Here is a 25471-nt window from a genome sequence, read left to right on the forward strand (position 1 = left end):
GACCAAGTACTTAGACATGTCCAACAAAAACAATATTTAGGACATAATAATATCTCAAACGTGGTCGAACAAATTTTGCGCCAAAATGGTCTTAACATAGGACTTCATAGGCCAAATTTTGTCTCCCCTTTGTTAGAATACATTCGACAAACTGAGTTACCTAGGGGTTGGAAAGTACCGAAATTTACTAAGTTTGCAGGTGAGATTGGTGAGTCGACAGTGGAACACGTTGCCAGACTTGAAACTGAAGCAGGCGATATATCCAATAATGAGAACTTGAAAATGAAATATTTTCCAAGTTCTTTGACAAAAAAAGTCAGAAAGTTGAAGAAGCAGTTTGTGTAGAGGGAGTCGGAGGAAAAGAATTAGAAGTTTTTGGACTTATTTCAACCATTTGACGCCAAGAATCGATAGTGAATGGATAAGATCAGACAGTTTTTTCTCTGAGACACGTGGAAGATTAATGGACGAAGACTGCATGGTCGAGACAGGTGTTGGCAAATTATTAGTCGATCGTTAGGACAATTATTATTTGAAAGTCTATATAAACGACTTTGTCATAGGATTTAGGGTCCGCATTTTTATGTTTGCAAAAGAATACTCAATCTCTGTGCAAATCAGTGAGAAACGAGGGTAACTTTCTGAAATGTACGTATGCGTACCATTTTACATTATTATGCAATGATTTCCTTTTAATTCCTTTAAATTCTTATTGCTTTCTGCACTTTTTATCAACTTTTATGTCATTTTCTGTCACTTTCCCTTAAATTCCGTGCATTTACACCCTTTTCAAGTTTTATCCTTTATGCATTAAATACAAGTCAAAACTACATTTAAACCAAATATAGCACAATTAGTTCTGAGATTCTCTAGTTGATCTCATACGTAACCTTTAATAAGAGACTAGCGTTGTTTACCAGAAATCTGGGTAAACACCTATCCCATCCAATACGACACCCTCTACTACTAACAAGAGATTAAGGGTGATCAGTTCCTCAATTTGTTAGTATGTAGCCGAAAACCATAATGGTAGCATAAACCATCGTTACCCAACTGCAATAACATCCTTTATCTTATGCCCAAAGTTACCTAAGCATAATGTCGCACGTAGAACAACTTCTCCCCCACTTGTTTCAATCCCACCTTTGCAGACAAACAACTAGGAACACACCGAGTACCAACAGTGTTTCACACATATGTTGCATACCAAGGGAATAATTAACAATAAGACACTGGCCATAATGACCGACTATGCTCTGATACCACTATTGTAACACCCTTCTAAAACCCCGCAAAATATTAAATAAATTCAGAGTAAAAACATGTAAAAGGATGTTACAACTCATTAAATAAAAATAAAACATATATTTTTCATGCTTTCCGAGGAACATAATCACATTATTCAGTAAAACATGTTAAACACGGCGGGAATAAATCTCATAATATAGATGATGTAAATCTTTAATAAATCATCACCAAAACCACCATCTCGATCCAACTAAAATCATCCAATAATTGAAAACAAGAGTTCATTTAAAATAACTCTAAAACAAGCGTTCTCCAGTGTTAAAAGACTAGAGGATGATACCGACACGAAACTAAACGGACTAGCCTACAAGCTATCCTCACTAAGCACAAATGCTAATACTCCTCAATCTGAAAATGATCAACAGTAATGGTGAGACATATCACAATTAAATTATATTATAAGTTCATAACGACAAAACATCATAAGCAGATTATTCACCTAACTGCAACATATTTAGATTTTCAGAATTATTCACCAATAGATACGAAAATGAAATCAAACACATCACTACGATATAACACTAGAAATCTTCCAATCATCTTATAACAACACATATACAAATTCAATGATTCTATGCATGTGGTATCAATCACCATGGGATTAACCCATCTAACCGATCCAACCAACACCAGAATACAGCCTTGCCAAGCACAAATTCCACACAATGGGAATTAGCCTCCACTGATCCAAACAACACCGGGATACAACCACTAAATGATTATGAATGCATGCATAACATATAACATACTCATCGCCAACACCGATTATGATGAACAAAATCATCTCAATATAACTCACCGATAGCAACACCAAATTCAGTATGTTCATGTTTCAGCACCATTCAATAATCACATCATACATATTCACAACGAATATAACATCAATATCACATGCATGTTATCACAACATCACCACACCGTCACATTCATCAATAGCATTCACATAGCATTTATCAATCACAAACAACATATTGCATACAAGACAATCAATGTCATTCTCAACTGAAGATTCGAAAAACACAATAAGGGGGTTGGATTGGGTTTTTAATAAAATAAAAACTTTAAACACGTTTGGTTATCCTGGTTTGTTTGAACTCAAACTACTCTAGCCCACCCGCCAAGGTGATTTTTCCTTTCTTACGAGGACTTAATCCATTAAATCAAACTTGATTACAACTTCACAATGACAACCGTCAATGTCTTCTTGAGATAATCCACAATTCGGTTTTTCAAGGAACAAAAATAATAAAATTTAATCTTATGTGTTTACGAAAGTGCTTCTAACAAGCTGTATCACAACTGTGTTGTATACATAATGTTTAAGAGCAATGCACAAAAATAAAAGAGTGAATAATAATTTTGAGAGCTTTTCGTAATGATTTGTGCGTGATGATTCTTGTCTTTAACTTTAGTAGTGTCTTCAATATATAGTGAAGCTTTTGGAACCGTTAGAGAGACACACTTTTCACTTTTGGGATGTTGAAATAATATGATTTAAGACCTTTCCAAAGATAAAGATTTTGTCCGTATAATTGATGATCCAGCCGTTAATAGAAGATCTTGAATTTAATACTTCATAACAGAAAAGAGTATCAGAGCATTATGTCAGCATTAGTGCAAGAAGAGTTTTCATATCAGAGCTTTATTAGAACTTCCGCTTCTGAGAAGTCACAGTCAAAACCTGAGCAATTTATAGCCTTAGAATTTGTTGTAGTGGCTTTCAGAACATGATCTTCTTAGAACGGAGATCAAGTGGCAAATACTTCTTGTTCTTATAGACTTCATTCAAAGTCTTCGAAACTTCTTGTTATTATAAACTTCCTTCAGAGTTTAGATCTTCTTATTCTTGTAAACCTCTCTTTATGAAGCCTTCCGATTCTGAGAGACGAGTGTTCAGAATATCTTCTTCTTATAAGCGTCCCCTCAATGCAGCCTTCTGCTTATGTAAAATCACTGTTACCTGTATCAGAACTTCTGTGACATAGATAAACGATTAGGGAGCATATATGTTCACATTAAAATTATGTGTTTGTTATCATCAAAACTATTTCAAAGATGTAGAACCAAACTTTGTTCTAACATCAACAACCACCAAAAATAACATATACATTTGATAAATTTAAGCATCATGTATACATACAATTACCAAAACTTGTGCAATTAAGAATTATCCATATAATCTTAACATTTAAGCATATCACCATAATTCAACATATTGAATTATCCACCTATTGTGCAACATACATTCATCATGTAACAATCATAACAATGCATAACAATTAGCATTCATCAATTTCATGTATCACAACTAACACATATTATACAATACCAATACATGTTATTTCCAAATAACATTAATCCATGACATACACATATACAATTACATGTCATTTACACCACCACATAATTATTCGATCATCTAGTTCTAATCAATTTATTTTCATCACATAGAGCATTTCATTATCCTCCTAACACTTCGAACGACACACAAAAGGGACTTATGGTTCAAAAGTTACGGTCTTTACAAAATCTGTAAAAAAAAATTGGATAACCTACGAGAATGCTCAGGCCGACCCATGAGTCGACTCATGCTAAAGAACCCCAGATTTTTGCCCTTGCGGGTTAGATCAGGCCGACCCTGGCTTCAGTAAAGGTCGACTCATGTTGCGTAAAAACCCAAAAATCCCCTTTTTGACAACATTTCATCTTTTCCAATCCAAACCAAAACACACCAAAACAATTGTAATCATCAAAACAGTACCAATTCAGCATTCTAACTCATTTCTATCATACATTGGGGTTATCTAACATCAACCATAACCTATATCCATTCAATTTCATCAAAATCATCCAATTTACTCTATAGATTCCAAAACCCTAAAACCATTAATACATTCAATTGAGATAAACAACATACATAATCAGTCCTATCATCTTTAAATTGATAATATAGGCTAAAAGGATTAGTCACCCCTTATCTTAGCCAAAGACTTTTGAAAATCTTTTTCCTCTTCTTCTGCTCTTTCACGTACCCTTGATTCTTCTCTTCTTCTCCTCTTTTGCTTTCTATTTTTCTTCTCTCCGATTTCCTTTATTTTTATTAAAAATAGAATGACTTAATATGAGGCCTATAAGATAACACCTCCCCCTTTTACTGGCTGTCACATCGGCCCAATCACTTATTTTCACAATTTTCCCAATAATTCACCAAAAATGCCAATTAATCCAAATAAATAATTTAAATTCCAATTAAATTAAATAATGAAAATTATGGGGTGTTACAACTCTCCCCCACTAAAAGAGTTTTCGTCCTCGAAAACGTACCTCAAGTAAAGAGTTCAGGATAAGAGTTCTTCATCTGACTCTCTAGTTCCTCAAGTAAAGAGTTCAGGATAAGAGTTCTTCATATTATATTGTATTTTGTACTTTAAATTAAAATATAAAAATAAATCTTAGTTATCTCGAAGAAATTAAGAAAATAAGATGAAAAAAAACCTTATGAACAATGTCATAATTTGCTTTCGTAATTTCTATCAAACAAATAGTATCACAAAATTTATGCTACTAGATAAACTCAAATAAGTCAATACAAACAAATATTTAATCTCTCTGATATTTTAATTTGTTAGTCTATATAAAGTTGAGTTGATTTACTTATTTAGAAATTTCAAACGAAATAGGCTTTTAAGTAGGCTAATAGGCCAATCAGGCCTTCAAAAAGGTCAAATTCAAGTCAAAAAAATAAGTCTACGATATACTACAAGCCAAACTTAAAATTTGTATTTTTTAATAGGGCAGACTCAGACTTGACAAAACCTAACTCGGTCCAGCCTATTCCCACCGCTAATCATAACATGTGTAAAAGTAAAACTCATATTTTATAGAATAGAAATTATGACAAAATTTTCGAGAACGCGAGTAAGCTAAATAATTAAGTCAAATTAGTGTTGCACTTCTGTCGTCTCTTATTTATATTTCTTTACGCTATATTTTTATTTTTTCATCTCTATGCAATTTTTTCTTTTACTTATTTTATTTCTCCCTCTCTTTTGATTTATAAAATTAAATTACATCTTTTAAAATATAATTGGAGAATTAGCATCATGTCTGCCGAGCTATGCGTTATTTTCCAGAAAATCCTAGATCCCTAAGGTCAACTAAAACCTCACAATGGGAATCTCTAGTTCTCGGGATACTCCCATTAGTCATAGGTAAAAAACACTTTTCCTTCTGTCGAAGGTCTTATGCATGAGGGACTATGTAGTGTTATATTTGCAAAAGACCTTTCCTAGGGCGAGGCCTTAGGATACCATAGGAGAAGGTGACAACATAAAGTCCCCCGAAGGGAGGTATCGCCTCTCCCTTAAGTCTTCCTTGCCGATGGAGGAAAATAAAACGTGGGATGATAAATGTCTTAGATAAAGAAAAAATAAGAGTCATTAATGATCCACATATTTCATGGAAATAAGGATTCAACTGTCCACCATTTGACTAAGTGGGTGGTGACCTTTTCCGAGGAAACCCTAGATCTTAGAGACCTTTATAAATACAGTAACCCTTAAGGGGAAAAGGACAGACTCTAATTCATACACACTCTCCACTACTCAAAGAGCACTACACTCATTACCACCGTAACAAACACAACCAATCTAACCGCCCTCCTACAACTAAGCAGCACCGACAGTCTGTAGGATCTCTCACCTCACATGAGATGGTCCCTTAAAACAACCTCAAAAACCACCGCATAAGGCTTCTCTCTGCCATGAGGAACCCTCACTATCCAAACATGGTATATACTAGAAGGGCTTCTAGGTTTCCCTGTCCTTGTAGGGGAATACACAAACCTTGTACTTTTTGACCAGCACAAGTCCCACATTGAAAGTTTTCTAAAACACAGATAAAAATGTGTGTTTAAAGGAATACACATCCTGACATCTAGGAGGCACCATAGACCATAGTAGATACTCCTTGAGAGGAGCCGACCACACCATCGTCTAAGGAAGCCTTAAATTTCCAAATAAATAGAGGTATTTGCCTCCAAACCAATAAGAAACTTCCCTAAATTGGCCTTATGCTTTTTAGCCTTGGGTGAGGCTTCATTGGGAGGGGATACCTCATGACGGAGGTAAATGTGGTATGATTAATCCTACTTTCATAATTAATTGACTTCATTTTCTTGAAAACGCGAGTCAACATGCCATAAAAATTACTTTTTTGATTGGAAACTCCTACCATGATCCTAATGACCCCACAATGTATTTTGAATCCCTTCACAAAGAGCCAATTATTTAGATGGATTCATTAGAAAGATACTCTGATTGCCTTCAAAACTATGCCTTAAAAATGATTAAAGGGATCTCTACCCAACAATTTAGTTATAATGCATGTGTACATGCAGAAGTACTCCCCCTCTACCCATTGAGAACACCTCATTCAAGCCTTCTTGTTTTTCTCACAAGGCTCTAACAACATTGTTTTCTTTTCTGGTGGTTGATATGTATAGATCTTCACAAAATACCTTTACCCTTGTTTCATATTTAAATAAAGAATTAATGTTCACCACCCCATCAAAAAATATGGCCAAAATTGTGTCTCAAGTCCCCATCGGTAACCCTATTGGTCTTGGGTAAGAAGATACCAAAACAATGTCATTATTTCTACTCTCATCACTACAATGACTATTAGAAATACTATCATAACTCTCAAACATAACCATTTCAAAGAATCTCCAATTTACTTTGCCATTCACTCACCTCAATCTCTCTACACAATAACACCATAACTCTCACCTCTCCTCGTGAATTTAGTTATGTTATAACTTAAAACTTAGAAATAAATGTATTCATTACAAATTTAAATGAATTTTTCGTAATAGGTAAATGAATAATGTTAAATAAATTATATGGTGAGTATGTCTCACAATCTTGTCCCTCTTATGCTTTATATACTAAAGTGCACTCTTGCCTCTTTTAATATCTACTTCATCGTATCCCATATAGAGGTGCATTCATGAACATATCAACAACATGATCTACCTTAACATATTCCTCCTTAATGATATCCTAATGAGTTGGCCTTGGCAGTTTTCCCTATGAAGCTAGCAGGATGTACACATGTGATACTCTATAATACATTCGATGTTACCAAATGCACTAATTAAAGGCTTATCCCCTAGTATACTTTGTACGCCCTCTATAAACAAATCCTATAGGTAGCTATCAAACAATGCATCAATACTCCCCATGAGTCAATGTAGGAGCCATAACAATTGTGTGATCCCTTAGAATGGTCTGCATAAACCTGAATTGCCTTAATATATGCTCTAGTTGATTGGGGTAGATAAGCCTAAACCCATATGCTAGCCACCCAGAGTACCCGTAGATATTATCCATTGGTCATGTTAAGCGGTGATTATCGTACATAGTGAAACAAACATCATCCGCCTAAATATGATCTAGAGAATGCCTATAAGTCTTAGTCGTCATATGCCCCCTATATGAAGAAATGTATTATGCATTGGGAAACACTTTATCATAGTCATCAATAATTAGACGGATAGCAGGAAAATGCTAGAGTACCTAGGACTAAAAATAGGTTAACCTAAAATATTATTAATTATATAAGAATTATATAAAAATAATAAGTTACATGAATATTACCGGAAAGAGACAATTGTTTTTGGCCAACTGTCCACTTTTGAACTTACTTGATTTTTCTAGATTGATGTACAAGCAAACCAAATAGGAAGCTCCCGAAGTATACTCAAGAATCCTCTGTAGGTTTAAGAAGTAATGAAGTAGAAAAAGTATATCTTTAAGGCACATTGTTTGTGATACTCTCTAAGTGCATTATTACTATAATGATTAACAACTCCATACAAATGACACTTGTATATGGTCACCAAAAATTTAAACTATGCATGGCATCCATGCGTCTGCGTAATCTGGAGTTCGACCTTACTAGGTTCAACTCTTATCTGTTGAACCATCGAGTTTAATGCATCAAACATCTGAATTCTATAGTGATCTAGTAGTTCTCTTTTAATAAGTAGATGGAGAAGATAATAAACATCATCAACAATGATGCTCATCTCACCAACGGGCGAATGAAAGGACAACATCTCTAAATACCGCCTCTCGACAAAAGCTGACAATAGTCCAGGTTATATGAATATGTATTTAATCCTAACTACATCTTTTAGCCCATATACTACTAATACATTATGAAACCATACATCCTCGAGCGACGTTTGAGGAGAAACATGGTTCAGATATAAAAGAATTAGTGATCCACCTCATGGGCCCCTAGGACATCCTTAAGGTGCGGGAGCCGAACCATAAGTAGGTGCATGGGGATGACCCGAGCATGAGGTATGTCGAGATACCGAGAACCCTAACTCTAAGATGACAATCCCAACTCATATTGTGAACCCTTAACAACAATAGTTTTAATATTGATCTTTTAAAAATACAGTAAAATGCATAAATACACCAAATACTAGTAAATGCCCAAAAAAATTCACTAAAAATTCACAATGATATAATATTTTTTAAAGAATCTAAAATATTTTATTTTAGTATTTCAATTTCACCTTTTGTTAAAAGAGTATTTTGGTTAAATTGTCCAAGATGTAGTAGGGGTGCTAGATACAAAAAGAGGTGTGTATTAAGAATCTTCCTTATAAGTTATAACTTCTAATTCAAGGCCCAATCATATTTCTTTTGCAGAGCTTCACATCAAGAATTCAAGTCTCAACATGCTTCATCAAATCAACGAAATTACTACTTTGTCCCTGTCCTTGTAGTACCGGAAACAAGCTGGTGTCCCTGCACCGAACTCGCGCAATCGTAAAATCCAAAAGCCGGCCGGAAAACAGCCGGAGTTGATCGTCGGCCGCCATAAACAGTAAGAAATCCCGTCCGTATTTCTCAATTTATTACTTTTCTCGAATTTCCCTCTCCTTTCCTGTAATGCGCATAAGATTGCGATCCCAGCGCGATCTGCAATTCAGCGATTGCATGCTGAAGTGATAATTGACAAGTTAGATTAATATATTGAAATCTTTCTATCAAATTTGATTTTACGATTTACTTCATAGATTAGGGTTTTGTTACTCACTGTGCTCACTGTCTCGAAATAAATGATTTATTTTCTTTGATTCGAGACTCTTTAAATCGGTGTCTGTTTGACGCTCATACAACACATGAGAGACAATTCACACAAGTGATTGAAAAATAATTTGTTTTTTAACTTCAACGCACCTTATACATTTTTAAGACAAATCTCACACATATTTAAAAGTGTTAAACATTAATGTTATCAATGAAAAATAAAGACAATAATTTTGATTAGAATATTTTTAACTCTTTTAATAAAAGATGGATAAATGAAGTTCAGATACTATCATATATGTAGTAGTGTCGTTGTCCTTTGTTTTTGACATTATCAGTGTCGGAGTTTCCCTGACGTGTTCCGGTGTTCGTGTTAGAGTTTTTGATTCGTAGATTGCCTCTTCCTCCTCTAGTAGCCTGATTTGTTCCATTTTTCATAATCTATCTGATGGAATTGATTAACATGTTATAAATTGTTTAACAATATTTATCTGAGCTATTTAACTTTTAAGTACTTCCTTTTTTCAAGTATTTTAAAGTTTATTGTTGGCTTAATTCACCTTGTCTTGCTTTAGTTTTTGTGAAAGTAGCTAGCTATAAGTCACACCAAGTTAAAGTAGCTAGATGTTAGTCTTTATTTCGGAGAGGTCAAAATTCTTGTCTCAGTTCAAATGGGTGGAAAATTTTAAAACAGTTTTGCCCATTTGCAGTCAACTTCAAATAGTAAGCAAAAGTCAATTGGTTGCAAATGAGATGGATCATCAATTTGTCATTGTCATAGTCGGTACCCAACTTGTGTCAATGGTAGTATCTAGTGAGTAGTGACAATAATGTGATACACTACCCGAGTGAACTTGATAGGAACTCGCAATATAATCTCATGGGAATCTCTGTCTTGTGCAAAATTGAATTTGTAAAACGTGCGAGATTGCGATTTCCTATTCAGCGATTGCATGCTAAAGCGGATTGATTGACAACATATATTAGTTTTTTTTTAATGTTTATATATTGAATTCTATATATCAAATCTGATTATTCACTTCTTCGTAGATTAGGTTTATTTTTCGTACTCACTGTGACGAATTAAACTTATGATAAACCCCATTTCACTTATATCTATCCAAACAGAATTTCAAAACTAGGTTAGAATGCAATTCATGCGGGTTACCAAACTTACCGTATAAGAAGTTAGAAAAATAGGGTTTGAGTTTGAGTGATTCTTTAATCATTGACCTTTTTTTATGTATGTCTGATCTTTCCTCACTGCTAATCTGTTTTTTTTTTTTTCAGATTCTAAATGACAACTAGGCACTTTGTTCAACTCTGCATCTATTTGTTAGCTGGATATTCATTTATATGGTCACCTGGAAACTGTTCGGTTGGTGATTCAGTATCAGGTCAGGTTAGTAATGAATTTGTAGAACCCTTGGAATGGCAAAATTAGAATTCTTTGCAACAATCTGTATTCTGTGTTATTCTTGTTGAAATGACTTCTTTCAAAATGAGCATAGGACTAGCACCATAACGACCAATGTACAATACATGCTGCTCGTCGACTGTCCCATAATAAGCCACAAAGAATTTAGTGTTTAGAAATATTGAGAAAAAAAGCACTCCACGTATGATTGATGGGTGTGATAGGGGGAATAGCATCAAGGGAAAGGGTATACGAAGTAAGCATGGTAGTAGTGCCTAAACATTAAGAACAAGCAAATGGTGTTTTGCATATTCTTAAAGCCAACTAAAAAGTAAATTTAATGTTGTTTTAAGAATGGTACATTGAATGAGTGATTATACAAGACAAGGTTAGAAATACAATCTTGAGAGAAAAACTTCAGGGCAGCCCTTGCTGTAACCAGGGGTGTTCATTTTAACTGGATAAGCATGTTATTCATACCGATTTCCAAATCCGGTTATATAAAACGGGATAAATATATGTATGGTTTTAACCAGGCCCATATTTTGGACATGTTGGACACTCATCCGATAAGCATGTTATTCATACCTATTTCCAAATCCGGTTATATAAAACCGGATAAATATATGTATGGTTTTAACCAGGCCCATATTTTGGACATGTTGGACACTCATATCCGATATGCTGGACATCTATATCCAAAAACAAAAACCAAGTAAATTTCTGCCTAGCCTCTATGCACCTGTCTCCTTTTCACTCTGCTCGCAAAATTTCAAAATCCTTAATCCACAAACTCAGTCCATTACACCGTCATAGTTTTTTTTCCCTTTCAAACACGTTCCATCATCATCACACCGTCCCTCTCAAACACAGCGTTGTCATCCATTCTGTTGTGTTATTATGTGTACCATTGCTCTTGTCGTATTAAGTTTTTAATGAAATTTTGAAATATTTACTATATTAAGTTGTGAACATATGATTGTGTAAGACTTATCTATGAAGTTTAACTCCATATTAATAATTTTTTTTTACTTATTTATTTAATAAAACGATTCGACTGTAGGTTTAACTAGTTAAATCAATTGAACCTTAAACCGGAGGTCTCACCTGTTCGCCCTCCGGTCCGATTTTTAAAACATTTGTATAAAGTTCCCTTTTTTCTTTGGATCTTCATGAACAATATATTTCATTTTCATTTCAGGTGACTGGCTCCCCAAATACTATGTCTAATAGTAGAAATGCTAAATCTTTTTCTCCCGTGAAGCAATTTCTGATGCAGTCTTATTATGACAGATATACGAGCTTACATGATTCAGACTTTGAAAATTTCATGTCTCATGAAATCACTTCTGGTCTGTGTGAAGTGCTTCCAGAAAACCATAGTTCCATATTAAAATTGTCAGTTCTAAAACGCAATCTTGTTGGTGAAGGTTCTCACCGTCGCGTGTCTACATTAATCAAATTACAAACCCAACAGTTGAACTCTTTGTCTGATCTTGTAAGCTATTCATGTAAATTAATAATTATTGAAAGGCTGCCTTCTGGAGTTTTTGCTGATCCATTTGAATTGCAACATCTTGCTCAACGTGGTGGTAAATACTCTTCACTTGCTTTTCAAATTTGAATAAAAAAAACTTGGAAAAGAAGTTTCATATTTTTACTTTAAGGAACATCTCCATATTTCTTTCAATCAATAACACATTTTATTGCAGTGTTCAATGATATAGCCGTCTTTGGTGATACAAATCTGGAGCTGCCTTCGTTCTTGTCCAATCGATCTGCCGTTGAAATCCACTTAGATATTGATCCAAATACATTGCTACAGCCAGCTAATATCAGCATAGAGTTTCCTTTGCACGCACGATATCAAGTAAGGCTGTTATAACTCAATTTATACCTTAATGCCACTTTTAGCTAAACCTTCCTTTTTTTTCACTCTTTTGCAGCCTCTGAATGAAAGTGGCTACTCAATAGTCGAATTTGGTGCACCGGATACAATACTGCGCTGCAGCACAAAGGAAACGTTGGAAAATAGCAATTGTTTGGTCAAATTGAAAAATGATAATGCCAATCTGTATGATGCTGGTCTTGTTTGGAGAATACCATCTGGAAAAAAGGCGCACTCTGATCTTGTATCTATCGTTACATTTCTTACAGCCTTCTTATCAACTCTTGTAATTATGGTAACATCATTGCATCATTTTAATAGCAGAGTGAGTAAAGATTTGAAACAGTCGTGACTCGTGAAGGTTTTTTTATTAATGCATCTTTTATTAAGTGATGCTATACATTCATTATTTGTTGTACTTATGTAAGGATATTTTATCATCAGTCAAGAAAATAATTTGCTTGAATTTTTTATCTGATAACCAATAAAAATAGTATTAAGGTACTTCAAAACAAAAGAATAGTTTCGCACTTGTTATACTAAGCAAGTTTCGCACTTGTTGTACTCCAGATAGTCATGGTGCAAAGGAGATGTATGATATATTCAGAGATTTTGGAGATGTTGATGAGGTAGTGATACCACCGAAGCGGGATGTTAGAGGAAAGAGATACGGGTTTGTAAGGTTTTTCAATGTCAGGGAGGTAGAACGTATGGCAATAAAGCTGGATAACATCTTCATTGAAGGGAGAAAGTTACATGCTAACATACCAAAGTTTGCGAGATCGGGAGATGTTAAGAGACAACAGAATGGAAGCAAGGTTGGTGGGGAGGTGGGACTGGGACGAACGACGGGGGAAAAGCAAACTAGAAGGGAGCCGAGTCCCCAATGGAAAAACCAGAATACAGACGGGAGGTATGCAACGGGTCTTCATCGATCTTATGCTCAAATAGTGGCGAATAAAGGAAGGAAGCCATCTTTCACTCACATGGAGTTCGATAGGGGGGAAGAACATATGGCCAGGTTTGAGAAGGCGTACGTGGGAGTTGTTGAGTCACCTGGAATGACATATAATCTCCAAGAATATTTCAATATGGAGGGGTACTTTTCAGTTAAGATTACACCAATCGGGGCAAACAAATGCTTATTGGAAGAGAAGGTTGAGGGGGAGTTGGAGTATTTGGTAAGAGAGGCAAAGGATTGGCTAAGCCAGTGGTTTAAGGAAATAAGAAAATGGAGGTCAAGTGATGTGGATAATGAGAGAGTCACGTGGCTTCGCTGCTACGGTATTCCTTGCCATGTGTGGTGTCCGGAGTTCTTTCTTTTCCTGGTCTCTCCGGTGGGAACATATCTTTGTTCAGACGACGAAACTCAGAACCAGGAGAAATTTGATGTGGCTAGAATTTTGGTAAGAACCAAGTACAATATAGTTCTAAATGAAACGTTCAACATAGGGGTCAATGGAGAAGCTTTCTCAATAAAGATAGTCGAGGATTCTCAAGGACCGCTGAGGATTGTCATGCCAAAGAATGAGCCAAAGCCAAAAAGGGAGATGGTAGCAGAGTCGTCCTTTAGTGCTGATGACGGTTTCAGTCGTGGGGAGGTGGAGGTGGGAGGAGACGATGGCGGAGTAGGGGGTGAAAAAGCAAACATGGTTGTCGAAGATTTGGGGGCAGAAAAGCGCATGGTTATTGGTGAAAAGGCAAATTCTGGACGCAAGGATAAAGCTAGTAGCACAGTAGGGGCGGCGGTGAAAGGAAGGGTACAAAGAGAAGGGTGGAAAATATCACATCACTTGTCAGCTCCCGATAAAAAGGATGTTGGGAAAGGTCAAACATTAAATGAAGAGGCACGTGTGTCAAGCATGGATGAGGAGGAAACTCAGTCAAAAGAGGGCGTAGGTGATACGTGGAGAAAAGTGGAAAAGGTGAAACAGTGTAAAAGCAAAAGAAGATCAAGAGGATGTTTGGCGTATAGGGCTAAAAGACCACTCAAGGGTAACTTGTGGATGGGCCATAAAAAATCAATGCGTGGTGGGCCAAAAGTGAAAAATATTTTGCCGACACAGCCCAATATTTCTGGCTCAATAAGATCCAGCGAGGCTACAGTGTCTTCTATACCTCAATTTCGAAGGACAAAATCCCTAATCAATATCCCCCTCAATTGTTCGCGTAATTCAAAACTATCAAACCCAAATGGAGGCAGAATCTCGAGCGTCAATGTAAGTGTTGAGGTGGATAATGAGGATGAATTGGGTCGTGAGGCGGCGAGCAAGGTGTGGAGCCAAACCGTGGAGCTGGGGATAGTGGGGGAGGAGGAGGACAGGGTCTATGTAGAAGAGATCAGAGCCATGGAGGATAGAGACCGCAAGGAACGTCAATCACAGATGGGGATAATTTCAAACGAGGTTCGATGAATATAGTTTCGTACAACATTAGGGGTGGCGGAAATTCGTTAAAAAGAAAGAGAATCCAGGAGTGTCTGAAGAAAGGTGCAGCAGATATCTGCTTCATCCAAGAGACAAAAATTCAAGATATGAATGATAATCTAGTTGGGTCGATTTGGGGTGGCTGCAATGTGGGATGGTCGGCAAAAAACTCACAGGGATTCTCAGGGGGTATGTTAGTGCTGTGGAAGAAGGAGGTGATAGAGGTTAATTTCAGCTTCACAGGTGAAGGTTTTTTAGGTATTGGTGCTACCTTCAAAGGTGTGAAATGCTATTTTGTTAACGTGTACTCATCTTGTAATATCACATTGAAGAGAAAGATGTGGGAGGAATTATTGGTACTTAGAGGAAGATGGTTGGATGGGGAATGGTGTGTAGGTGGGGACTTTAATTCAATTCGCTGTGCATCAGAAAGAGTTGGGTTGGTGTCGTCCTTCAGGTCTCAGGAAGCATCAGAATTCAATGATTTCATTGAACTGATGGCGGTGGAGGATTTGCCTACCGGCGAAAGGAAGTTTTCTTGGTGTCAGGGGGGATGAGAGTGATGAGCAGAATAGATAGGTTTCTGTTATCAGAAGGGTTCATAGATCTAATTTCAGCTGAATCTCAGGAGATTGGTGTAAAGGACATTTCAGACCATAGTCCAGTATGGTTGAAATGTAATAAAACAAACTGGGGTCCAAAACCGTTCCGCTCACTAGATTGCTGGTTGGATCATCCAGAGCTGGTAAGTTTTGTGTCTAATGAATGGAATAATATGGTGGTTTCAGGGTCGCGGGCGTATGTTATTAAGGAGAAATTTCGAATGTTGAGGGAGAGGCTACGATGGTGGAACAAAACGGTCTTCGGGTGGGTGGATCTCAGCATAGAGAAGGCGGTAACAGAGTTAAATGGATGCGATGACTTGGTGATGGAAGCGATGGAAAGTTTGGATGAACAATTAATTAAAGATAGAGCAGAGGCTAGCAAGGATTTTTGGAACTTGTTACAGCGTCGTGAAAGCATTCTGAAGCAAAAATCAAGGGTTAAGTGGATTAAAGAGGGAGATCAGAATACAAGATTCTTCCATACTTCTTTGAAAATTAGAAGGAGGAGGAATGCTATGGTGGGTGTAAATGGCTCGGAAGGAAGGGTGGAATCGGTGGAAGGAGTGAAACAGGTTGTCAAAAGCTTTTTTGAGGAGAAATTTATTGAGAGTAGTTTAAGGCGCTCTCGGCTGGAAGGATTAGAATTCCCATCCCTATCTGTTACAGCGGTGCAGCAGTTGGAAGCTCCTTTTTCAGTGGAGGAAGTAAAGGGTGTGGTGTGGGTTTGTGAGGGGGAGAAATGTCCAGGTCCTGATGGGTTAAATTTCAACTTCCTGAGGAAATGTTGGGGCATAATAGAGACTGATGTGGTAGAGTTCATCAACGAGTTTCACAGCAGGGCTAATCTCCCAAAAGCGATATCAGCGTCTTTTATGGCTTTGATACCAAAGATAGAAAATCCTCAGAGGCTAGATGAGTATCGTCCGATTAGTCTGGTGACAAGTTTATACAAAATTTTGGCAAAAGTTCTGGCAAACAGGTTGAAAAAGTGTATAGGGGCTCTTATTTCTAATGTACAGACAACGTTCGTTCCGGGGAGGCAGATTCAGGATGGGGTGCTGGTTCTCAACGAGTTAATGGATTTAGCGACAAGATCAGGTCAAGAATGTCTGATCCTAAAGGTAGATTTTGCGAAGGCGTATGATAACGTATCCTGGGATTTCCTAAACTATGTTATGAGGAGGAATGGCTTCGGAGAAAGGTGGATTAAATGGATCAATGCTTGTATTTGTCATAGTTCGATATCCGTATTGGTAAATGGCAGTCCAACGTCGGAGTTTTCAACGGGTAAAGGGCTAAGACAAGGTGACCCTTTGTCACCGTTCCTCTTTACTTTGGTGGCCGAAGGGCTGGCTAAAATGATGGATCAGGCTGTGCAATTGGGACATTTTCAAGGCTTTAGAGTAAATAGTGAGACAACGTATCACCTACTACAATTTGCAGACGACACGGTTGTGTTGGGTGAAGGGTCATGGAGCAACATTAGAAGTATTAAAGCTGTCTTGAGGGGTTTCGAATTGGTCTCTGGGTTATTTATTAATCTTGGTAAAAGCAGTTTGTATGGGATTCATTTGGAGGAAAAGTTTCTGTTCGAGGCATCGTCTTTTCTTTGCTGCGAAAGGGGAAGCATACCGTTCAATTTCTTAGGCATTCCGGTGGGGGCAAAGCATCGTACAAAAGCAGTTTGGGCGTCGGTGATCAGGAAGTTGAAAACAAGGTTGTGTCTCTGGAAGAGTAGGTTCTTATCAATGGGGGGGAGGGTAACACTGATAAATTCAGTGCTGAATTCCATTCCAATCTACTTTCTATCTTTCTACAAAATTCCAAAGGGTGTGTTAAAGGATATTATTCGCATTCAGAGGGATTTCCTTTGGGGTAATGGGGAGGAGAAATCAGGGATTATATGGGTCGGTTGGGACGAAATATGTAAGAGTAAAACGGAGGGAGGGTTAGGGATAAGGTGCTTGCTATCAGCCAATGAAGCTTTGTTATGTAAATGGAAATGGAGGTTTCTCAGCGAGGAGGATGTGATATGGCGGAGGTTAATGGTGCACAGATACGGGATGTTGGAGAAATGCGTATTCGGGGGAGTGAGTCAAACAAATAGTAGAAACTCTTCACTGTGGTGGAGGGATGTTATGTCTGTAGGATCTGTTGGGGCTGCCGATTCAAATTGGTTCTTGGAATCTATTTCTTGCAGGTTCGGAAATGGGAAGAAAGCATTGTTCTGGAAGACAAGATGGCTTGGGGGTGAGCCTTTCTGTAGCATGTTTTCAAAGCTGTTTGAAGTAGCGACGAATCAGGATGCTACGGTATACGAGATGGGGGGAGAGGTAAACTCATAATGGGCGTGGAATATAGGGGTCCAGGGGGAGTTCCTTGAGGTTCAGGCTGAGGAGCAATTGGTTGAGTTAAACAACATACTGCGTTTTATTGCCCCAAATTATGAGAGGAATGATGAATTCATTTGGCTACCTCAAGGGAAAAAATCGTATACGGCTGGTGGTGGTTATGGGGTGATCAGACGGGTGGTTGGCCATCAAACGTTAAATGCAGCAGCTTTGGAAGCGGCCAATCAGATTTGGAGAACACAGGTTCCTTCGAAAGTACAAGTGTTTGGTTGGAAGTGCATTCAGGATAGAATTGCTACAAGGGACCAATTGGAGAAAAGGGGAGTTCAGTCTAATAATATGCTGTGTGCTCTGTGTAATGGCGATAGTGAATCGGTCTTACATCTGTTTGTGTTATGCCCTTTTGTAAAATTTGTTTGGCAGCAGGTGTGTTCATGGGTTGGCATAGAAACAGTCCATGCAGCTTCGCTTATTGATCATTTGAAGTTGTTCTCTGCTGCAGTCGAAAGAAAGGTCCCGGCGAAGAAGAAGCTATTGTTGTGGCTGTCGGCCATTTGGGTGATTTGGTGTCGGCGCAACGCAGTGATTTTTAAAAACGAAGAGGCTATTGTAGTAGATGTTTCTGAGCAGATTCGGCTTTCTTCGTGGCATTGGCAGTGTATAGGTGTGAAAATGAAGGGCCCAATTAATTTTTATTTCTGGTGCCAAAATCCTTTACAATCATTGTTAGGATAATATTGCTATAATTTGGGCGAGTACCCTTTATACTCTGTTGTTGTTTAATAAAATTCCATTGCTTATAAAAAAAAAACTTTCAATGTACAATCAACGTGTCTTGTACTAATATTTGACTCATACCTAAAGGAAAAGCGTTGTTGAGTTTAATTATGTAGTTTCTGAACCATTTTTTTTCATGTACATATTGCACTCAAATTAACATTTCATGTTTAAGGCCTTGAATCATTTTAAAATAATTTATATTTTTATATAGAAATAAAATAATTTTTGGTCTAAATCACCATAACAAATACAATATATGAAGTTTTAGATGACTTAAATTAATTCTTCAAATTTAATATATGTTTCTACAATAATTTCATTTTGAAAGGTCTTTTCTCTGCCCTACATCCATACTCCTCGATATAATGGGTGAATCAAGTATGATTTTGATTCTTATTGAAGAAGTTTAAAATTTTTTGACTCAACTGGTGATGGTGACGAGGGAAGAAGTTATTTATATGTTGAATTAAATGTACCTTTTCAAAGCGCTTGACTCTAATGGATTCTAGGCTATTTTCTTTAAATAGTTTTGCCTTATAGTTCGAGAGTAAGTATTTTTAAAAATGTGTGTATTCAATGCAATGAAAATTAAAATCTTGACTTTTGTTAAGAATTTTTTTTATTTAGTATTCTTAAAGAGTACCCTGAGGGCACTCGTTAGCAAGACCCTAATTTATTCCAATATTTAAAAACCGAACTGAAGGTTGAACCAGTAAAATATACAATTTAAGATTTATTATTTCAACCGGTTAAATCTACGTTCAAAACGTTTATTAAATAAATTAATAATATGAAACTAAATTTCATAGTACACAATGATATGTTCATAATTTAATAAAATAAATATTTTAATAATCCATTACAAACTTAATAAAACAATATCAATACATATAATAACACAACTATAATAACACAACATAGTTGGACACTTAATTTCAACATTTATTTAAAAATAATTTGAACAAATTAAAAAAACTAAAATTAAACTAATTCAAATCATAATTAAAATAATAGAATATAATATTTAAAATAAAATTGAAATAATTCAGAATACATAAATTAAAGAAGATATAATTATTAAAAATAAATAAAAATATATTTGAACAACATTAAGCAAATCTGAGTTGAACGACGGCAAACAAGTCATAACTGAACAATAACAAACAATATTGAGTTGAAAGACAAACAATATTGAGTTAGACATTATGAATATGTTTGAAAAAGACTAAGTGTTGATAATGAAGTGTAGTTGAAAAAAAATTATAACCGAGTGATATAACTTAAAAGTTGTCATGTGTAAAAAATACAAGAAATTGTTATTTTTAATGAAAAATATTTTAAGCTTTGACACTAATGTATTAAACTTTTTTTAAAAATTATAAAAAAAATAGCTAATTTAATGCATTATTTTAAATTTTAAACCAAATGATTTTATAAAACTAACTTTAATTTTAATTCGAATGATTTTGAACAATTAAATTTAAAAGGTTAATCGCACTAAATTTAACTCTAATTCTCAATCCAACAGATTGAATCCGATTTTTAAAACATTAAATTATTCTTCAACCATCATATTTCATGGACTTGTTTTTGGACCCTTGCCTATACTCATACTGTGGGCCTTTACGATGGGACTACAAAGCGACACGCTCATAGGTTTCCTTAAAACAACTCAACGGTTGAGATGAATCGGAGACCAAAACTGAACGGCAGCGATGAAACCCCAAGAGACAAGAAGAAAAAACTGCTATAGATCGCTAATTGTGGCGGCTGAAGAAAAATGAAAAAACTTGCGCAACAGGCAATGAAATGATTATATTAAAGTTCACACAACATAACTACATTATCACTAATATTTAATTTAATAATCCCGTTAATTAAAGTAATTAGAAGAAATTAGAGGAATATCGCGATCATGGTGCTATGGGAGATTGCACTCGGAACTGCGTATTTTTTGGGTCTCAAACGAACTTACAGGCACGCTATAAGGATTCAACGTAGGATCATAAACCCTAACCACTCTCAGATCCGCCAATTTCTTCACAGGTATTCACTTTTTCAATTTCAATTCAATCTTTCCATTAATTACTGGATCTGTGTTTCAATTTCAATTCTATGATTCACAGCCTTGAACGGCTTAATGAACAAATAGAATCTCTATAAATTTTGGTGTTTGTGTTTGCATCTGCCCGGATGATAGTTTGACATAATACAATATCGTTTATGTTGTCATTTCACAGAAGAACTCGTTCTGTATTTGATGTAGCAATCAAAGTTCATCAGAATATTCAAGTAAGGGACATACAAGTTGGCCGGAATCTCGGAAACTTCATTTTGCGATGGTTTGATCGAATGAAACCGTCAGCTCAGATTCATGGTGGATCAGCCACAAATGGTGCTAGCTCAATTATAAGAACGACAAAGCTTCAAGCTAAGTCTTTCAACCTCAGAAGACCTAGTTACTACAGGTTATTCAAGAGGGGATCAAATAAGCGCTTATTTACCCCATCATCAAGTATATGGCCAAAACCTTTCCCCACCATTGCAAGTATGTTGCGACCACCAAATCCTGCTGGGACATCCACCCACTATCGGAACCTCAGTATCTATCCTCATGATGGTTTTAGAACAAACTGTAATGCTTACCGATCGGAAGGCGTTATTAGGAAGGACATCATGCAATGGATGCTGCAAAACTAAGGACCAATACATTTTCCTCAGAGAGAAGCCGTGGCTCCTGAAGCTCTTCATATTATCTTTTCCTATCCAAAGAATTCATTTTTTTTTGTTTGTTTGTTTTAGTTTCTTTGGACTTCATATAATCTGTTGAGCTTCCTTGTGGAGAATGAACTGTGGAATATTTGTCTGTAGTTTTTGGTTTAAAGAACTAACAGATAACAATCATGTTGTTTAATAATAATGAGGATTTTGTTATTTCTGTTTTTGTTTCTCTCAGAAAATGCTGTTTTTCTATTAGATTTAGCTTATGTAACTCATTTAAAGGTAATCCATTCAATCCTTATTCTCATGAGATTCAATTGAGTGAATTGTCAAAATCCATAACATGTCAAAGATAAAGATAAATATTAAAATAGAGAGAATGATAGAGTAGGTTTTGATTTGTCATTACTGCAATCAGTCACAACATAGCACTTATAGTGCCTGAGAAATGACATGCTACTACATGTTGTAACGACCTGTTACTGACCACTGTTTGTCATTGGTCTGTGTCTCGAATATGGGCTTCAGAGAGTTGTTTTTCAATGACTCACTACAGAAAAAAAGTCTTCTGCCACGACCAGAAAACCGAGGCTATATGCAAAATAACCGTGGCGTAACGCTGAGGCCACGGTTTGACCACGGAAATCCAACTGTGGAGTATACGGCCGTGGCCTAAAGTAAAGTCCACGGTTTTTTGGTATAGACCACGCCTTTTTTACAACCGTGGCTTTTTTAGGCCACGGTTTAGGAAGCTTGATTAAGGCCGCGGTTTGGATTTGCCATGACTGCAAAACTGTGGCTATATGGTAAAGCCACGGTTTCATTTTAACGTTTATGACACAGTATTAGTTCAAGATATAGCCACGGTTTGGTTATGACCACCTATTTAAAACCGTTGTTATATGTTATGCTTTCTAAACCATTTATTTAGCCACGGTTAATTTCTGTATCATTACATAAATATGTTATTATATATATATATATATATATATATATATATATATATATATATATATATATATATATATATATATATATATATATATATATATATATATATATAAATATATATATCATTATAAAATTAACAATAATATTGATGATTAGAATCTAATTAATTACAAGCAAATTAACATTAAGGTCAAAAGTAAGCTTTTTTTGTAGTGCCACTAATAATAGTTGGATACTAAGTTTTGATGTCATCCCAAATTCAAAATTCAAAACAACCATATATGATCCAAAACAACCATATTAAACACAAGTTTCTCTCAAAAAAAAGTCATCCCAAAATAACAAAAAAAAAAGTTCTAAGAACTAGCTAGTTAGATAACATAAAACACAACTATTCTTCTTTATCTTCTCCTTGTTCTTCTTCCACATCTTTTGCACAACCAGCTTCTTCCACATCTTCATCACAACCTTCTTCCACATCTTCATGTTCATCACAACCTTCTTTCATATCTTCATCACAATCTGCTTCCTCTCCACCCTACAATAAACATAACATCATTCAGCATTCATAAGTGTACTAGTCATGGTTGTGTAATAGAATCATGAATATTTCAGCATTCAGCATTCAGCATTCAGCATTCCCCTATTTCACAATAAACACAATAAACATTCAGCATTCAGCATTCCCCTATTTCACAATAAACATAATAAACATTCAGCATTCCTTTTATGTAATGATACAAATCTGCAAGAAGATTACTTTACATGATCAATGTTACTAGCATGATCAATGTTACTGCTACTGAAGTAACTTGTGTTTGAAACTTTACATGATCAATGTTACTAGCATTCACACAACTTGTACCAACCAATAACACTATAAGCTACAACAGAATCAAATAGAAAATGAATTACATCAGAATCATATGACCCAACAGAATCAACTTATACCAACCAACTTTTCACTATTCGAGTAAGATAACCTTCTATTGTTTTTGCCTAAAGCAAATCAAATAGAATCTTTAATCATCCATGAAACTTTACATGATTAATGTGATTCCCTTATGCCATTTGGGCCACATAGTACAAACCAATGATGATACATCAAAACTTCAGTTTAATTGGCATCAGAAAATGAATTACATCAATGTTACTAGCATTCACAAAACTTGTACCAACCAATAACACTATAAGCTACAACAGTAGTGTTATTAACAAATAACCAAGACAGTTCCAAAAAGAAATTTATACCCAAATAGTTCAGAATTCAAGCAATAAATAGTCCTACATATTATCAATCTCAGCCTTACATCTACACATACAATAACAAGAAAAATCAAAACAAAATTGTGCAACAGATCCGCAAGAAGCAGAATTCCTATGATAAACAGTTCCAAAATCAAGTTACCCTAGCTGCCATACATTCACAAACATGTTCATACCGCTCTACGGTGCCCTATGCTGCAATTTTGTAGTTTAGAGTATACCTGTTCGCAACGCGGAATATGAGTTGATGCAGACGAATGTGGATCAGCAGGAGCAGCAGTAGAACTAATGGAATAGCCCATAACACTTTCCATCAAATTAGAGATCTCCTCGTTGCTCATATGTGGGTTTTGTTGCTTCATCATTGTCTTAAATAGTGCCTTCATACCATCCATCTCCCTCTTCATGCCAGCCACTTCATCATTATGCTGCCTTTTAATAACCAGAATTTCTTCTTTTCTTTTAAGCATGGTAGGTGTGATTGTTCTTCCATAGCAACGAACTCGTCCAGATTTTTCTTTCCCAAACAAGGAGTTAAATGTCTCAGATTCAGTTGAATTCTGAATTGATTCTTGAAGCTTAGACTAATTAAAAAATATTCACATTAGAAAATATTCACATTAGAAAAATAAATGATTAAAGGCAAATGTTGATTAAAGGCAAATGTTGATTAAAGGCATAATCAAATAGAAAACTTACAATTACACTTGAAGTTTCCTCATCCGGTTGTTTTCCTTTTCGACTTTGTCGAGTCTCAATGAACATCTCTGCCTGGCTAACTTCCTTTCCGTCCTCTTTCTTAGCATGCTACATTGGTTGATAACAAACACATCAAAAGATGAATCACTCAACTAATACATAATTGTAAATTGAAGGATGTATAAACACCCTACCAGTTTTGCACGAATCCTCGCAAAGTTTGTTGGGCCCATCCGATGCATATACTTTTGCTTAGCTCTGTTCACAACATTGATTTTGCTAATTTTCTACATTCAAAAACAGCAAAGTTAGGGACAGCAAATGTTAAATTACAGAATTAATCATTAGGGACAACATTGTTCATAAAATACAGCATTGCATGATATTTAATATAGGATATCAATTGCTAATTTTATCTTACTTGGATGTTATTGTTCATCCAATAGGATATCAATTGCTTGAAATGAACTTCAGGTACGGTCTGGGGACGATGCTTCAATCTTTCACTCATAGTAGTGTACTTTAAAAAGCAGCTCTTTTTGAGATCTTTCTTGTAACGCCTCCAAGCATCATTTATGCGAGAGAAAACCGCTCTACTTCCATTTTCAGGGATAATGAATTTATCCTACAACAAAAAAGGAAATTAATGACAAGTAAATAAGGAACACAAATAACAAAAAGATTCACACAGTGACAAATTCCCACTTACAGTGACAAATTCCCATATACGGTCCTTGTTTGCTTTCTTCAAAGCTTTGAAGTTAGTATAAACTAAGGGACACAAGTCTGAATTCCTTGCGACAGTGCCAAGGAAACAACTCAAATTTGTCACGGTTCGATCATTGGGTCCAATAGGTTCTCCATCATCGTCTAAGACCACCTCTTCACGATCCGCACTCTTTCTAGCATGGATTTTCAAACATTTAGTTGGTCCACGTGTCCTTTTCT

At 35.9% G+C, this 25471-nt stretch overlaps 3 protein-coding genes across 4 annotated transcripts; all 3 read left to right on the top strand.

The window, feature by feature from the left end:
- The first annotated feature begins 8999 nt into the window (after nucleotides 1–8999).
- LOC131620566 (uncharacterized) lies at nucleotides 9000–13190 on the top strand. 2 transcript variants are annotated; one of them, XM_058891691.1, is made up of 5 exons: nucleotides 9000–9213; nucleotides 10710–10816; nucleotides 12038–12428; nucleotides 12549–12706; nucleotides 12783–13190. In XM_058891691.1, the coding sequence occupies exons 3-5, from the start codon at nucleotides 12059–12061 to the stop codon at nucleotides 13074–13076; spliced, it is 822 nt and encodes a 273-aa protein (XP_058747674.1). In that variant the 5' UTR covers nucleotides 9000–9213; nucleotides 10710–10816; nucleotides 12038–12058; the 3' UTR covers nucleotides 13077–13190. The 2 variants fall into 2 exon arrangements, with proteins under 2 accessions (XP_058747674.1, XP_058747673.1); XM_058891690.1 differs by having other exon boundaries at nucleotides 9002–9213; nucleotides 10710–10821.
- Nucleotides 13191–15134: 1944 nt separating this feature from the next.
- On the top strand, nucleotides 15135–15707 carry LOC131619053 (uncharacterized). The gene has a single exon (XM_058890195.1). The coding sequence runs from the start codon at nucleotides 15135–15137 to the stop codon at nucleotides 15705–15707; it is 573 nt and encodes a 190-aa protein (XP_058746178.1).
- A 4964-nt stretch (nucleotides 15708–20671) lies between these two features.
- LOC131620568 (uncharacterized) lies at nucleotides 20672–21846 on the top strand. The gene is made up of 2 exons (XM_058891692.1): nucleotides 20672–20932; nucleotides 21127–21846. Exons 1-2 carry the CDS (start codon nucleotides 20802–20804, stop codon nucleotides 21584–21586), a joined length of 591 nt encoding a protein of 196 aa, XP_058747675.1. The 5' UTR covers nucleotides 20672–20801; the 3' UTR covers nucleotides 21587–21846.
- Nucleotides 21847–25471: the final 3625 nt, after the last annotated feature.

The sequence above is a fragment of the Vicia villosa genome, linkage group LG7, assembly GCF_029867415.1.
Source record: "Vicia villosa cultivar HV-30 ecotype Madison, WI linkage group LG7, Vvil1.0, whole genome shotgun sequence".
Classification (NCBI taxonomy): domain Eukaryota; kingdom Viridiplantae; phylum Streptophyta; class Magnoliopsida; order Fabales; family Fabaceae; genus Vicia; species Vicia villosa.